Source organism: Podarcis raffonei, chromosome 2 (assembly GCF_027172205.1).
Source record: "Podarcis raffonei isolate rPodRaf1 chromosome 2, rPodRaf1.pri, whole genome shotgun sequence".
NCBI lineage: Eukaryota > Metazoa > Chordata > Lepidosauria > Squamata > Lacertidae > Podarcis > Podarcis raffonei.
This window is the reverse complement of record NC_070603.1, coordinates 32,837,124-32,854,388: the sequence shown is the minus strand read 5'-3', so window position 1 is coordinate 32,854,388 and position 17,265 is coordinate 32,837,124. Positions and strand designations below refer to the sequence as shown.

At 41.3% G+C, this 17,265-nt stretch overlaps 2 protein-coding genes across 13 annotated transcripts in view; one reads left to right on the top strand and one right to left on the bottom strand.

Moving 5' to 3' along the window:
• The first annotated feature begins 17 nt into the window (after positions 1-17).
• LOC128407398 (nucleoside diphosphate kinase) lies at positions 18-5,884 on the top strand. 2 transcript variants are annotated; one of them, XM_053375722.1, is made up of 5 exons: positions 18-317; positions 1,879-2,028; positions 3,960-4,061; positions 5,022-5,134; positions 5,638-5,884. In XM_053375722.1, the coding sequence occupies exons 1-5, from the start codon at positions 33-35 to the stop codon at positions 5,753-5,755; spliced, it is 768 nt and encodes a 255-aa protein (XP_053231697.1). In that variant the 5' UTR covers positions 18-32; the 3' UTR covers positions 5,756-5,884. The 2 variants fall into 2 exon arrangements, with proteins under 2 accessions (XP_053231697.1, XP_053231698.1); XM_053375723.1 differs by having other exon boundaries at positions 215-317; positions 1,893-2,028.
• A 4,384-nt stretch (positions 5,885-10,268) lies between these two features.
• The window catches only part of MBTD1 (mbt domain containing 1), a 116,618-nt gene continuing 109,621 nt past the window's right edge, over positions 10,269-17,265 (bottom strand). For 8 of the 11 annotated variants that reach the window (XM_053375672.1, XM_053375671.1, XM_053375678.1 and 5 more), the window contains one exon: positions 10,269-10,749. In XM_053375672.1, coding sequence (XP_053231647.1) covers positions 10,631-10,749 — 119 coding nt within the window. In that variant the 3' untranslated portion in view covers positions 10,269-10,630. Of the gene's footprint in view, positions 10,750-11,005; positions 11,095-14,839; positions 15,269-17,265 lie in introns of those variants that run through there. The other 3 variants (XM_053375673.1, XM_053375679.1, XM_053375677.1) reach the window with 2 other exon arrangements.

The window sequence follows — 17,265 nt, the reverse complement described above, 5'->3', positions numbered from 1 at the left end:
TTCTCTCCCCTGCTTGGGGAGAAAACACAGAAATGCTGCTGGCATGCTTTCCCCCTCCAACTCGGGATCCTGGGGCGAGGCGGGGAACCACCATCTGCTCAGATTGCAAAAACCAAAGCGGCGGCGAGAGACCTACGCGGAGGAGGAGGAGGAGGAGGAGGAGGAGGCAGCCGACGACCAAGCCCGCCTCCTTTGCTCCCTCCCGGCTTGTCTCCGGCGCCGGCCCGGCCTTGCTCCGCCTCTTCCCCTGGAGGTTTGCAGGGAGACGGCAGCTGCAGACACGCTCTCCGGGCCCGAGCAGACTCCTTGCAGCTGAGGTGAGCTTTATTCCCACCACCCACCCCTTTCTTTGGTCTTTCTTCGCTTTCTTCCTGGAGGAAAAAACCAAAACGAGGTTCTGGGGCAAAAAAAAAAGAGGAGTAAGAAATCCAGCTGGAGCCGGCTAAAGAGGAAATGGCGGCTGGGGGGGGTGCCTTTTGCCAAAAAAAGCGCATTTTGCAGCCGCCTGGGAGGCGCAGCCACCTCGCCTCGCCTCCCCTCGGGGGCCTCTGTAACTTGAGGCGGCCGAGGCGAGAAGAAGAAGGCAGCCCTGCCGCCGCAGAGCACATGCCTGTGCCTGTCTACTCGGAAGTCAGTCCCGTTGGATTAAGTGGGGCTTACTCCCGGGTAAATGGGTGTAGGATTGCAGCCCCAGGGCGGAGAGGCCCAAATAGACGCCGCCTGAGGGGAGGGGAACGAAGGGCTCTTCCGCGACACGTGGACGGATGGTGGAGGAAGCCTTGCCCACGTGCAGGCGAATGGTGCCTGCCCCGGTGCTTGGGGGGCGGTGTAGAATTGCAACTCTAGTTAGGGCGGGGAGGAAGCCCCAAAGCCTGCCAAAACACCCCCCATGAAATCCGACCTCCATCATATCGCATAACATAGGAGCCAACTCCTAGGGGCCGAGGTACCTTTGCTCCCGTCCCTTAAAATATTTGAGGGGGACAGCCCTCCTCTCCCCCAGTTGATGGGCATTGCCATTCAAATACGCCATGCCATGTTATCATAGACATATTTTTTAGCCGATTTTGCGCCCCCCCCCACGCGCCCCTGGCAGGGGCCCACCTTACCACCCCCTAGCTACGGCCCTGAATACGATTCCTTATTATCTATCTGGTGATGCTGCAGATATTTAAAAAATGGAACAGAGATCACACAGTCTGTTCCCTGGTTGCTTTTGTGTCTTGTTCGAATGCATTGGTTTGCTCTTTAAAGTAAGATTTTCATGCATTCCCAACTTGAAGATGAAAACTGTATATTGTTACTGAAAGGATTATTAAGAAATCATAGGACTTGGTGTGCTCCTAAGATGGCAGATCTCAAAAGTCGTAAGAGCAGAGAAGGAATGACATTGGAGGCTGCCAACTGCTGTTGCCACTTTCTCATAGAGATAATGGTATACCAGTTCAAGGGAGACAATTTATCACACAGCTTGTCCTTTAAAAGCTAACTTAACATTTCTACAAGAAATTCAAAATAATAATAATTCATTAGCCCTGTTTTACTGTTGCTGAGTTGACCTCTTAATGTTGAACAGCGGTCACCTTGACGAACAGGAAGTACCTTGTGCATTTTTTCACATGCGTTTCTCAACCTGATGCCCTCAAGATGTTTGGCTCAAACTTCCATCGGCCCCAGTGAACATAGCCACCAGTCAGGGATGATTTGCTGTCCAACGACGACTAGATGGCAATAGGTTAGGGTAACCTGTTCTAGGTTCTTCTGTGGCATTGGTCCTGCTGTAAAATCTTACTTATCTTGATTGCACTCCTTCCCTCTATAAGTTCATCGTCTGTGGTGGTTTGTGGGGATAATTCCAATCCTACTCACTTCTCTTAGCATTTCTTTTGCAGTGAGATAATGGCTTCCAACACAGAGCGCACATTCATTGCCATCAAGCCTGATGGAGTCCAGCGGGGAATCATAGGTGAAATCATCAAGCGATTTGAACAGAAGGGATTCAAACTGGTGGCTATGAAATTTATGCATGTAAGTTTAATCTTGGTAAATAGTGCAGTAAAGCAGGATTAGAGAACCTTTTTATGCAGTGTGTGTGTGTATGAGTATGAGAGAGAGATCAGAGGCTGCAGGCCAGCAGTGGGCGGGGCCAGAACCAAAAAGTAGATCCATCCATCCCTCTCCCTTCCTTACTGTCTAGCAAGCTGCCAAGGGACAAACTTTTCAATCCTACAAGCTGCCTGAACTGATTGCTTGCAGAGGGTTTGTCCTCTTTCTGCTGCTCCATCCATTTCAGCTTCTCCCACCCTACCCTAATTGATAAGTTTAGTCATGATTTAGAACAGGGCTGAGGTGTACAACATTAGGCAGTAGTCATTCATCAATCTAAGGGACCCATCAAGTGAGTCATGATGCCAGTTAACAGCAGAAAGCTCGTTATTGTGCTATACAGTGGTACCTCAGGTTACATACGCTTCAGGTTACAGACTCCACAAACCCAGAAATAGTGCTTCAGGTTAAGAACTTTGCTTCAGGATAAGAACAGAAATCTGGCTCCAGCAGCAGGAGGCTCCATTAGCTAAAGTGGTGCTTCAGGTTAAGAACAGTTTCAGGTTAAGTACGGACCTCTGGAACGAATTAAGTACCTAACTTCATATACCACTTCATATACCACTGTATATGAGGTGGCATAATGGAACTACCAGTGAGAGCTCAAAATCAAAGGTAGAAATGGAGGTGTGAGCTTGTATTTGTGTCTTAAATTGTTTATTTCTGACATAATTTGAAATATTTCAACATTTGGATATATTTTGCCTAAACGGTCTTTTAAGTATTGGTTCATAGAATCATGGAATTGTAGAGTTGGAAGGGGCTATGAGGTCCAACCCCCTGCAATGCAGGAATCTTTCACCCAAAGTGGGGCTTGAACCCACAATCCTGGGATTAAAATTCTCACGCTCTACTGACTGAGCTAAACAGCCTCGTGTTTTATTCAAATTTGAACCACGACATGGGTTGCAGATTGTGGATGATTTGAGCTCAAGTGCTGTTTCACTCAGAAATGTTTTATTTTGGGAGGGGGTACGCTCTCGAGGACACATATTTAGTGAAGGGTTACACTGTGGCTTGCATGTGTGTTGCCTTTTTAATTTAGCTTATATAGCTGCAGGAAAGCTAAATATAGCCTAGCACCTATGCCAGGGGGTTTAATCCGGCTCCTGTGGCAGTTTATCTTCTGGGGTAAAATCTTTTTAAAAAAGTTCAATAACTTCAATCCTTAAAAAACTGAACAACTCTGGTTGGCCTCACTTCATCATATCTGACCCTCTTTGAAAAAAGTTTGGGCACCCCTGGCCTATGCACACTTTTTGTAGCTTGCACAAGGCTAAGGCAGAGCAAAAGCCACTTTAGAAAACGAGACAAAAATGTATCCTGTTTTCAGTATATGTCAAACTACAGGCTTTCAGTTATACATATACAAGCCTCGTCTTCCTGCTGTTTCAGTTTGGTGGTTGTCCCTTCCCTGCTAAGTACAGTAGGTTCTATTAAAACTACCTGTGTAACCCAATACATACAAGCTGGTATGACTTTGACTAGAAGGTTATACTGAGTAAGATAATATGCAACTTGTGCAGCAGCAGCAGCAGCATTGCTGGACGATCTGTTGGTACTGACTGTCCAAACTACCATTAGTTTGCTTTCTTATAGCCTAACTCTTGAGCTTAGTTATGAGTGCTTTGCTACTTGTTTGGCAGTGTACTGTCTCAGTGTTAGATGTCCTGCTTGTGGGCCTCCTATACCATATGCATTTTTGTTAGCCACTGGGAAACAGGATACTGACTAGACAGGTTTTGCTTTGATCCAGCAGGACTCCTCTTAAGTGACTTAGGTTAAGTAGGGGTGGCTCAGAGCAGCTCCTTTCTGCAGTTAATCATGAGCGTTAACCATCTCTTTTCTTCCAGGCTTCTGAAGAGCTTCTCAAACAGCACTATATTGACTTGAAAGATCGGCCGTTCTACCCTGGTTTGGTTAAATATATGAATTCTGGGCCTGTAGTACCCATGGTAAGTGGTTTTATGTAAACTTAAACATCAGACTCATACCTGATACTCTCCAGGTGTGATTCCAACTTCCATTAGCCCCAGCCAGCATGGCCAATGGTCATATAGTTGTAGCCCAGCTGCCACAGGTTAGCTTACCTCTCCTTTAGGCCTTTGTGGAAAAGTAAGGAAAGGCGAGATGGTGCAGGTTTGTAGTAATTTATCAGTTCTGCTCTGCAGCTAATTCTGATTCCCTAACAAGCCGCCTCTTGTTTCAGAGTAGAGGAAAGAAATACCGGAGATGAAATCTGAGGGTAGCTCTGCCCCTTCCTTGGTGAACAAGATCAGAATAGGCAGCCCTCTAGAGTGGGTGACCAATTAAGATGGGGCCTTTTAAAAGATCATTGGGACTAGAAATATTAATTCATCTTAGAATATTTTTTAAAAACTTCACTCCAAATTTATTGCTTTGTTTTTTCTTCTCTGCTAACAGTGAAACAATGAAGTGATTGTCTGTTTCCAAAATAATTTCCTCTTGCAGTCTGCTAACGCTGCTGCGAATGTTGTGCAGACAGACCCTAATTTGGTTTACTAAGAAGTGAATCCACTTAGAATTGTGGTACTTGCAAGTGGGCATGCTTTGAACTGGCCTCTTCATCTTTCACTTAGAAAGGGTAGAGAAGGAAAAAGCCCTAAACATTCCCCACCTTATTTAAAAAGAGAAACTCCCGGGACCTGCTGCACAGATGTACAGCAAGGGTGTAATTCAGTGTTGCGCCATTACAAATGTGCTGTCTTCACAAGCATATCAGTTGCCTGACAAAATGACGCATGCCCCCACAACGTGGTCTTCTGAGGATCTCTCAACCTGCCAGAGCCTGTTTCATTTCACAAAGAACATACTCCATAAGAAAAGCTCTCATCACTTCCATCTGGTCAAGTACCGTGGTTAAACATATGTGCTAAACCAGTTTATTCTTGCAGGTTTGGGAAGGACTCAATGTGGTGAAGACGGGCAGAGTGATGTTGGGGGAAACTAGCCCAGCAGATTCCAAGCCTGGCACTATCCGTGGCGACTTCTGCATTCAAGTGGGCAGGTTGGTACTGGGATTTATATTTATCTGTATTAAATAAGACTTGCAAGGTGCTACTGAAGTACTGCTAATTATCAAAACCTTTAAAAGAAAATGTTCAGAATACATGCCTCGCTATTTAAAACAGAAGACTGGGTAGTGTAAGCATACCTCCAGCAGAATAAAATGCTTTTGTGTTAACAGGATAAATTGCGCGTTCCGCTTGCTTTTGTCAAACAGCTTAACTGTTCGCTTATTTAAGGTACTGATGATCAAGAGCTAGCTGATAGCCATTCATATAGTTGGCCGGTCATTTGATTAAAGGCGATGATAGGTTCATTTTGTGTGTGTGACTAAGAAATCCTTTAAGCTAAACTGACTGACTCTTGTGGATACTTTCTTATCAACCTAGACATTTCATATGTATAGGCTTAGCTGTCAAGTAGCCTGTTCCAGATTCTTCTTTCAGAAATGTCTCTAAATGCTACACAAGTTTTGTAAATGGAATTCCTTGGTCTTCCCTGTAGGAACATCATTCATGGCAGTGACTCTGTGGAAAGTGCTCAGAAAGAGATCAATCTGTGGTTCAAGCCTGAAGAACTTGTGAACTACAAACCTTGTGCTCATGATTGGGTTTATGAATAGATTAGTCCTGGTGACAAGTTCTGCCTTCTTCCAACAAAGCATCTCATTCCACCCACCTGCTGTCCTGGGAGCAATTATCACAGTTACCTTTGTGATTATTGGCATTAAGAAATAAAATATGAATTATTAGTTGTTTTCATTTCTTCATTTTAGAGAAACGAAAAGGTAGCTTATGAACAGTTTCTGTTGTAGATTTACTAGGAGTGCCCAGCAAATTAAAAATAGCCTGGCAAATGTAACTATTGCAAATTAAAGCTTCACTGGAGCTTGTGCATTGTTTCTCAAAGTGGTTTAGGACTATTAGCTCAGATATGTGTTACAAATGGAGATGTGAGAGAGCTCTTTTGAGGATCCTGAAGGAAGTCTAAGCTAGCTTGAACAATTCATTGAAGAAACAAGCTACTGCTTTCTTTTTCAACAAGACAGAAGATGAAATATTCCTTACCACAGGACTGCTTTCAGAATCCAAGATCAAGCCCAGCAATACTATAGGAGAGCCATGTTTTAGAAGCCATAATGATGTTGGCTGAACACTGCTGATCAAATTTGTCAGACCAGGGAGGAAGCTGCTGCTAATTTAAGAAATTTCAACTCCACAAATTTTAAGTGATTAAGACTAAGTTGTGTGACTCATATTGGGGCTGCAATTGAATGTTAACAGTGTGAAATTCTAATGTTCCAGAAACTGCTGTAGGAGATCCTAGGCCATATCTGATAATGGCTGTGTTTATCAAACCCTTTTATTATTATTGCAATTTCACCATGAGAACAGCAGCCTTATTGGTGTTCTGTGTGACCAGGCTCTGGTTTTCTAAGCAAATTGCTGCTGTTAAGGATTCATGTTGGCGTCACCTGAAAATGAGAGAGGAAAAGGTCCACCCACCTGGCTTTGCTTTTAACATTTTTATTTTGTGTAAAAAAGGCAAATTTAGTGAATTATTTTCATCTTGTACACAAAGTTATAATTTTTAATGCTTTTTTTCACATCCATGCTTGAAAATTTGCAGTCTGGTAAAAATGAAAGTAACATTAATTTCATCAAAAGCATTTTCACTGAGTTATATACATTTCATTAGAGGTTTTAAAACGCTCCCATTTGACCACACAAGTTACCAGAAAATAAAAGATTAAATTTATACAGATATTGATCTATATCAAATACATACAGAAATGATGTAAAAACCCTATTCAACTTTTTTTTTTTAACTTCTGCCCTGATTGTTTTTCCAGGGCAAAAGTTGATGCTTTTTCTTCTTCTTTTTTTATAAATGGCTGAGACTTTACTTAAATATGAAAATTAAAAAGAAAAAAAATCAATTTAATCACAGTTTTAATCCCTTTCCAATAAAGGATTGTTACCAAATATATTAGCACCATAATACAAATATTGATGGGAGAAGGTGTTCACATCACATAAAAATGACGACGACAATAAAAACGAACAAACACTGAAACCCGTGTTAGTATCAATAGAACAAGAAACTGATAACTGCTTTTGCTTTTGTCAGATTCAGCAAGGAAATTTAAAACAAAACAGGGTCGGCTGTAAAAAGAAGGAGCACTTACAATGCAACTTGACCTTGTCTGTGGTGCCTTCTTGTTAATATATTAAAAAAATGTGCGCCAAATACTGAAAATAGCTGACCCTTTGCATCAGTACAGGCATCAAATCCCTGACCAACTCTTCCCCCCTCCCCCACACCATCCCAATTTTGTGTTAATTAGTTCACAGTAAAATAAAGAGAATGTTCTTCGAGCTAAATTATACAAAAAAAATAATAATAATGCATGCATACCAAAGCAATTAAACCCAGTACTAAGAAAGCTCACTGCCACCCAGTCATCATCTGTATTAAGAGGCCACAGACAAATGTTGCTTAGAATCAACACTGAATAAGCAAAGCGAAGGAAGTAATAACCCCAGGGAACTAAGCTGGAACAAGGGAGTCATGAAGCAATGGTATTCTGCCTACAGGCAGAAATTGGGGTGGATTAGATTGGCAGTGGTACCAATTTAACATGTATGCAGATCTACCTCCAGAAACCCAAAGACTAGCAACATAGCACTAATCAAGACGATCACCCTTGTAGCATGGTTCTAGGTCTGACAAGGTCCAACAGGTCCCTGGGGCTATTTCAGGTTGATGTGGTAAGGATCAAATGTGGCTATGGATGTTCCAGGAGCTGCTGTATTCAATAGAGGTAGGAGGAGGATTTCCACCTTTGATCCTGACAGACTGCATGACTAGCAGAAATCCAGCAGGTTCAGTGTTCAAAGCATTAAATGTGCAGTGATGAAGAAAGTTGTACCTTCTGCCTGTTATATAGTTGTTAGATACGGAATTTCTGTCAGGTAAAAAGGGGGCAATTCCACCTAAAGGGTATGTTGTGTTGGGTGAAGCTCAAGATTGGATTTTATGACCATACAGGACCCAATTTATAAACAAATTAAGCTCTCTTTCTGGCTTTCCTCTCCTCTTGACAGAGGACACTAGTCTAGGCCTTCTCCTGTATCTTTTTTTATATATTAAGCAGTATTATGCAAGTGGTCCCTACTGAAATCAGAAGAAATACTTGTACAAGGGCTACTCTAAATCTTTCCAAGTCAGACCCTATGAAAATACAGGCTCTAAACAATCTTGACAATGCCAGTCCTGCAGAGAGAGTATACTGCCTTTATTAGGTGTGAGCAAGGCTAACAGAACTACACCTTAAAATGGGGAAAAAATTGATTCCAATTCTCTCTGGAGTCTCTGCCTTTTAGATCATTCTATCAACTAGCCTGATGGCATGGATCATCCTTGGTTTTGAGAGGCACTGGTTTAAGGATTAACAAAAATACAGGGAGGGAGTGAGGGAGGAGGATTTCTTAGGTCCGTTTGTATGGTGACTTTTCAAAATATTGGTTGAAATCTAGTGAACCCCTTTGTGGGTGTGTACACACAATGCAGTGTTTTGCTGCCCTCCCTCCAAAGCGGCTCTCTGGCCACATTAGAAGCTGCTTTACAAACAGGAGAAGTTTCAAGAACAGCTGCAATGCAGCATTTGTGGAAGCGGGCGGCCATTCTACCCAAGGAAAAGAAAATGAAGGCAGCTCAGTTAAGCCAAAATCTTTTTAGAGACAGAGAATATCTAATTATCACCTAAATTCACAAGTATTTGACACCTGATAATCAGTTTAAAAATATGTATACATGAAGCAGTCAAAAATGGCCCAGCTATGGGGGGGGGGGAGCCTAGAAATTGTTCTCATACATTCCTATACTATACAGAAAAAATGTACTTCCAGTAGTTACAAAATTTTATACCATTATCCCCTCTTGCATAGAATGTGGTAAACCTTTGCATATCACCAATGGTATGTACCCAACAATAGAGCAAGTTAATTAAGAAAAGAATCAAAATTGCTGGTTTTCAACTTTCTATGCGTTTTTAAAAATTCAAAACATATGCCAAAAAATCATCTCTGGGGCTTTGCAAGTTGCCAATGTAAAGCATTAGGCTTAAAGTGTGTAGAGGTTAATCTATAGGATTACTTTCTTCTAAGTCCTACCCTAGAGTCAAGAATTTGACATTTATACTGCTCTAAAGAGGACCTGCAATGACCCAGAAGCAGTTACAGAACATAAGCAGTTAATTCCTGAGAGTTTAGTTAATGAACCTTACTGGTAAAAGCAAAACTCTTGACACGCATCATCATCCTGTCACAACACCACAGTGTGGCAATGTCAGCATGTTAGCTCTGAGAATGAAGCCATCTGCGAATATCCACACAGATTCAACTCTCAGAGGAAAGATTCCAGGTTCTTCAGCATTCTTGCCACATCAGTCATTACGTGTTCTCGAAAACCTTTTGCTTGAAAATGGTGTCCGCAGCCAAGTCAAAGAAAGCATGAGGCCTAAAAGCAGGGCCATGTCATCCTTAGGCAAGCCAGTTCAATTCATAACCCAAAAGCTCTTCCAAATGGGTAGGGAAAGCAAAATGACATGTCCTCTTCTATTTGCCTCAGCTGTGTCTTCCACCGGGATGGAAAGCAGGCCTGTCACAAAGTTTCTGTAGAAAAGGGCCTTTTGCGTCTGCCTCGTTTTCCTTACACAAGAAAAAAAAAGTCACAAACTCATGTCCATTTTGTAACCTCTCCAGCCGAAATGTGCTGAAGCTTTGCTGATCATTTCCATGAATATCTCAACATTTTAAAATGTGAACAGGAAACCACAATGCAGCAGTATCCGGCCCAAACCCAATGGCCTCCAAAAAGCCTGGACCTCAGCTTCGTTCTCCAAAAATTTAAGCCCAAACTCTTGAAAATTATGTTGCCACTTCCAGGAGGAACCCTTTCCAGACTCCATTCTTCCAACCTATTTTGGTATGTCTTCACCACCCCTAAGATCAGAATCCCATGATTTCACCATGGAAAAGACAGGGTATGACTAGTGTAGTTTGAAATTCAGAATCTCCCAGCTTGTACCAGAAGGCTCACTTGTTACAAACAGTTCATTTGCTTTCCCCCCCCAACTAAATACTACCACCTCATCTTCTTCAAAGGGTTTCCTGCAATCCTGCTATAATTAAGCTTTTAATTCTTACCAAAAAATTAGAATCTCATTTTTTTAACAATGCACAATAAATCTGAACTTGAAAATATTACAAAAATTCTTTTAAAAGCTTCAAATACAACACAAGTGTCAATTATTTTTAATAAATTGAAAAATCTTTTTCACTAAAATAGTTTCCTCATCCTCCAAAAATTCTGAATTGAAATCTTATCTGCAGTTAGCAAAGTGCCCTTAGTAGAAGCCATCAAACGATCTTCAGAATGGGAACATCAGTCTTGAAGAAAGGCTCTTTTTGTACCATCCTGCCCTGCTCTGCCCTTAGGGTTCTTGTTTGATGTAGTGACTGGCTGACCCATTGCTTTCCTGGTCAGATGCTCCTTGAAGAAAGTTGTATTCCTCTCCATCTAGCAACTCCTCCTTCAGCTGCAGTGAGGAGACTAAACATGAAAAAGGAGGTTTAAAAAATGAAAAGTTGGTGAACATTTGAAGACACATTTCCTTTCAGTTCAGACTCTGAAATTTTCAAGCATGCTCCAACTTGTTGTTACCTCTGTAACAAAATGCAACCCCCCACAATTTAACACTGAAAAAATTAAATTAAGTAAAGACATTGAGAAATACTGAACGCATGGGCTGTAATTGAAAATGTGACTAAGAAAAGGAGGGAGGAAAGAAAAGGTGATTGGTTATGACCTTTTAGTACTATAACTGTGGAGAGATTTGCTTCCCATTCAGCAGAATCCTCCTCTTCAAGATACAGCATTTCCACTCATCATAAGAAACTTTTGGGAGGAAAACAAGGCATTGATTGTTGAACGAATACAGAACAAAGGACTAAGCAGAAATCTCCTGTATTAAGTTATTATCTCATTTTACTATTATCTATTCTATTAAAAAAAAATCAGTGTGTATTTCAACCTTTCTATTATTTGCTCTCACGTGCATGCCCTCTTCTATTAACCACTATTAGTATATTAACAGACTGGGAAACTTAGGCTGAGAGTGATTTTTCTTAAAAACACGAGTGAGATCCAGCTGAGATGGGATGTGGAACTCAGATCTAATTGGATCAATAGCTAAGCTATTTGTGCTGTTACCCAACTTTTTAAAAGTTGATTGACTGGATGTTTCAGTTTATTAAATATGCACAAATCTGCTTACTAGTAAATCCCCCCCCCTAAAATTGTACTTTTCATTGGTGAAGGCACAATTTTTTAAAATGCGTTAACTTTTCTCACATAATCTCCCAGCTGCTAAAATGGTATCCCACCCCCCACCCCCGTTTGAACACATACAATTGCAATAATTACAAATATGGAATTTCTTTTCAAAGAAACAGGAATTAAGTGAAATTTAAATATAGGGGAAGTTAGGTACAGCAGTGTTCAGGCTGCTTGATGAAGAATGTGATGGGAATGTTGCAAAACCACACAGGCAACCCAGAATCCAGTCCCAGAATCCTGTGTTTTCACCCCAGTGATAGTTTTATATAGGATTCAAAGGGGGCACAATCACAATTACACAGAGGTTTCAAGAAGGTTCAAATACTGTACATATTACATAAGGGTTGTGACTAAGCCAAAACGTGCATGAACCCATGATAAACACCTGCATCATTTGTTCTGCTCAACAGCAAAAACCTCCCTAGTTTTAAGGAAGATTCCTTGCACACAGAAATCCAGCAAATTAAGGAGAAGCTAGGCTAGATTCCTTCTCCTAGTTTTCTGTATAATATATATAGAGAGTGAGCATTCAGGTCCCCACCTCCGGTCTGAAGTGCTACATCTCAGCCAGAGTTTACCACCTCAGTGAGCGCTGGGCCTAAACCCAAGATACTGATCTTGGTAGATGATTGCTCAGACCCATAACGAACACTTTTCATGACATCAACAGAACAAGCAGAATCATTCACTAGACAGAAGCCATTTTGGTCATACAGTCAAATATCCTCCTACATTCTATGTTAATTATGACAGCCTTTCATATATTTAAAAAGTACAGGGTGATTCATCATGAAGCATACAGTTTCCATTTATAGTGAATGGGAACTGTAGACTTCATGATGAATCACCCTGTATTATTATGTATTTTTCTAGGAGTATTACCCACATTTCCCCATGGTTCTACTTTCTTCAGCCACCCCTCACATTTTGATTCCTAGATCCAAGCCCTCCTAGATTTGCTTGCTCCTTTCTTAAAACGGCATCACCAGAGCTTGAGCGTTAGTCTTCTACGAAGAGCCTTGAATAAAGCAGCAGCATTGCCTCCTTGATGTTGCACACAGTGGCTCAGACCCACAAATCGCCACATGGAACACACGTGTCTCCATAAAGAGATGGATTGTGAAGTCAGCCTGAAAAGTTGCCATCATCTGTTTGGCAGGTAAACACACACACACCCCTGATCTGACATGGATCTCCATAGGTGTAGCTCCGGGATGTGGAATGCCAGTTTTGGGCGATGCAGTGGATGCGACCTTTGTCTTTGTACAGTAGGGTACACTCCAGCCAGGCAAAAGGACAAGGCCTTTAGGGGTGTTGCCTAGGGAGAGCCTCATTTAACCCCTAGGTCAGAAGTTCCACACTCATTTTAGCTGCATGAGGACCTTTGCTTTTCACCTAGCACAGCCCCCTTTTGCATGTAGGAGAGTGATTGGAACCAGGAGATCACCCTTGCTAAATTGGGGCATGCCAGTTTTAATAGTAATATCTTTAAAAAGTACCGTAATTCAAAACAGCATTTGCTGCCTTTTTGCCATTACTTTGGATTTCATTTTAATGGCAATTTGCCGTTATATGCCAATTTGCCTCTTACCAAACTGTGGTGGCCTTACTTTTTCAAAAATAAACTTTTATTTTTCATACCTCTCTGCGAAGTCGTATGACATTCCCTACAACAATTTACTCCGCCACTTTGAATTCTAAGGTGCATCCACTGAATGTGCTTTGCAAGTTTTACAATTGGAAGTAATAATGAGGAAATTAACGCATTCCCTGAGGATGCAAATAAAGTGTTTTTATGAAAAAGTAGACTCACATTATTATTATTTTTGGAATATGAGATATACCGTATTTTTTGCACCATAACTCACTTTTTTCCTCCTAGAAAGTAAGGGGAAATGTCTGCGCGTCTTATGGAGGGAATGCCTACGGGTGGCATGCCTACGGATTTTCCTCCTCTAAAAACTACGTGCATGTTATGGTCGGGTGCGTGTTATAGAGCGAAAAATACGGTAATCACCTGGTTTGTAATGTAATTTGTTAATGTTTTGGTCAAAATGTATGGAATGCAAATTATTATACCAATAGGATAACATGAAAGGGTTATATTGCTCTTGAATTTTTGTGATTTTACCAAGTGACAGTCTTAAGTCTGCATCCGAAGAACAAGAAGTGGAACTCTGCTTGCACAATGGGGCTTTTCTGGCTACCCCCTGCAAAACAAACCCTACACTGTCCCAACCACTTCTGTCTAGAAGAGTATGGAATGGTCTGTAGTGGAAGAGAGAAACTGGAAGAATTTATCAGAGCTGCCTTTTGCCACAAGCCTCTCTACAAATTCAGAATAAAGGCCTGTTCAGATTATAATATCATCTCCAATGCTAGGGTTATATGTTTTAATACTCCCTCCTACACTGTTTTTTTAAAAGTTGTTAAGTTTGAACTAGCATGTTAGAAATAAAGAGTATACTCTACATCTCCCCCATACAGATTAGTTCAGGAGTTCTGAAACTGTGGTCCCCAGACTATCAAGTAGTCCACAAGTTTCATGCAGGTAGTCTTTGTGTGTCTGTGAAGAGGAGCAGGAGCAGTGGCTATAAACAGCAGATGCCGGTGGAGTGACGCCAGCCCTGTGCCGCTTTGCAAGGCTGGCAGCTGATCTAAATGAATTGCCTGGTGAATCATTCAGATCAGATCCCAGCCTTGCAAAGTGCTGCAGGACTGGCAGGGCGACGTGATCAGTGCCCCCTGGAAAAATGTGCCTGGGGCCATCACCCTGGCAGCCCCACCACCACCACCACGTTACACCCCTGGGTGGTCCTACTCAATAGTCAAAGTTGGTCTACAGGAGCGGGGCATATGGGATCTTGTCCATTGGCAGATCCAGTTCCAAGTTCAATCCCCTAGTTAACACTTTCAAAAGATCTCAAAGGAAGCACAGTCAATTTAAAAGACTGCTGTACATATTGCCAACCATCTATGGATATCTGACATAAATATTTTACAGTTCAATGCACTAACTGTGCTGCTTCTTATTGTTTTGATCCTGGCAAACCAGCAAAACATGGCCATCTGTCATGGATGCTTTAGCCGAGATTCCTGCATTGCAGGGGGCTGAACTAGATGGCCCTTGAGTCCCTTCCAGCTCCATGATTCTATGGTATGGTGAAGGTGTGCTATATCTGATGCAAAGGAAACAAATATGGTTCAGACAAGTTTTTTTTAAGAGAGTCTCTTCCGTTAAAAATGTGATATAACAGTCACATAGATAGCTGCATAAAAACTGTTGACACTGACTAAAGTAGCAAACAAGACATATACAGCCTTTAATAAGAAAGACAATATCCAAAAGAGCCAAGTAACTGCTCATGAAATAACTAAAAGATTAATAAAAATAATCCAAGGCTCTGGCTGGCAAAAGGGACTGATGTGGGAAAAGAATATACTATAACTGCTATTTTTTTCCTTTTATGCTTCTTCTGAAGCATCCATTACAGGCAGCTTTTGATGACAAGATGGCAAGTTCAGTTGTTGTTGTTTTTTCTCGGATCCAATATTGCAGCTTACTTTACAAACATTGACATAAATAGTCTTTGGAAAGTGCAAAGGAGCATGTTATAATGCAGTCTCAAAAGTACAACCTGTTGCTACTTGGAACCTTACTAAAACAGAGATCACTTGGTTTCGCTCTTAGTATGGTTCTATCTCATCTTCCTTGCTGACTCACATTCCTCTGCTAAATAAAATTTAAAAAGTTTAAATATTAAAACATGACATTAGAATGATACACATTCTACAACATGCAAAATAAATATTTACTCAATTCATTTCTCTCCCTGCCCCCCCCCCCAAATTCCTAGGACACTTGTATATCACTTTTAGTAATCACAGACTGCTGAACTCTTTTTCCACCCGTACATTTTGGCAGACTGTACAGGCGTAACCCACCTACTGTATCTACCCCTACAAGTGGAGTGGATTTAAAAATCTCTCAAGGAGAGGGAGCTTCATAGAGGATCAAATGGGGAACAGACTGAAATTGTCTCATATTCTATTCCATAACAATCAAAGACTGAGAGCAGCTGGACTTCAGGGTCACAATGACCCCAAAGAAAGGACCACATGTCCAACATGTCTACAAAGGCTTTAGGTCTCAAAAGGGCAATCACTTCCATGCCAATTGCAGAACACTTTTGAAACGCTGGGAATCTTTGGGTACAATAACTCTCTGGGCAGTGTACCAAGGCCAACAGTAAAACCCCTTTAGGATTCTTTAGCTTTGGGATTCTTCAATTACATATACCTTATGGTATATGTAAGCTAGGCCACCTGGGAAAAACGCATCCAAGTGTCAGGGTCTCTCAAGCCACTTAAGCCTGCTCAAAACTTCATGATGATTTGATACAAATATGTAGATGGTCCAGTTATCAAAGAAGTTTGTTCTGTTTTTCAGAGAGTATTATATTCATGGGTCACTACCATCGGGGCATCAATTATTTTCCCATTACCATTCTATAGCTATTTCATCTTTCTAATAAAGGCAGTAACTAGGATGGAGTTACAGAAGAGCAAGCAACCTATTTATTTTGTGCAAGAGCTCAGTAAACAACATCATTTGCTTCAAGCTCCTGTTTTATTTCTCTTAGCTTTAAATACAAAAATACTGGTGATTTACAAAATGGCAATAGCATGGGGGGGGGATATATTTTTCTTTCTATTAGTGCAGTAGCAATTGGAGTCAAGGCACCTCCTCAGGAACATGAAGAAAATAACTCAGCTGTAGCTACAGGAGTTAATTAAAGGTAGAAAATATCATGCATGATAATGAAGTCTGGTTGCTCATTATAATGCTCTCGATTTTCATCTTACACCACGGGAAATATTTTGTTCAGTTCATTCTAGTTATTTCTATTTGGCAAGAGGACCTAAATTTAAGGTTACAAAATTCATTATGGATCTATGCTCCAATGCTCTTAATAGCTGCACCAAAAAAGGGGGGGGCATGCTTTTTCATCAACACATCATTATTTCATATTGAAAATGGACCTCTCACATGTAGATCCCAGTGGTGAAATTCCGCAGCTACAGTTCAAAGTAAGCTGGTATTCTGGCACTACCCCTAGTAATTGATGGAAGGAAGCACAGAGGCTAATTTCATTCCTATCATCAAATACCTGTTTTCTGATCTTTCAACATGCCTGAGACAGTGGCACAAATAAAGCATTTCATCCGAAGGATTAGAAAAGGGCATATTGCGAAAAGAAAAGCCATCTCAAAAAGCCACACAGCCGGGCCTGGCTCCTACATATACAGTACGATACAAGGAGATATATGGGACTCTGATATTTTATTGGTTAGGGTAAACATGGAGAGTTCTCAGAAGGCAAGAAGGCAGCAGATATATGCAAGTTTCTTCTGAACTTTTGTAAACTCAATGAGGTCCTGTAGCATTCCCAATCACCCCCCAGCCCACTACCCTTGCAACCTTGGAAATTCAGTGCATTGAAGACCCTACGTCAAATCAATTAACACTGTATGTATGTATAAAAATGGGACTCATTTGGGGACATTGCATGTTCTCCAAGAGACCAGTCTCTCAAAAATTACCTAAGGGTTTGATGTTTTCAGTGCTGAAAAAATGCAACCAGTTTTACAATTCTTAACATTTAAAATACAAACAAAGTTAGTAGCGTGAACACTCAAGGAAACAAGACCAGCTTTTAAGTAGCGAGG

Coding starts and splice junctions, on each gene's coding strand:
- LOC128407398 (XM_053375722.1), top strand. CDS start 33: ATGCTGCTGGCATGCTTTCCCCCTCCAACTCGGGATCCTGGGGCGAGG. Junction 4,062..5,021: donor CTGGGCCTGTAGTACCCATG/GTAAGTGGTTTT, acceptor TTATTCTTGCAG/GTTTGGGAAGGACTCAATGT. Junction 5,135..5,637: donor TTCTGCATTCAAGTGGGCAG/GTTGGTACTGGG, acceptor TCTTCCCTGTAG/GAACATCATTCATGGCAGTG.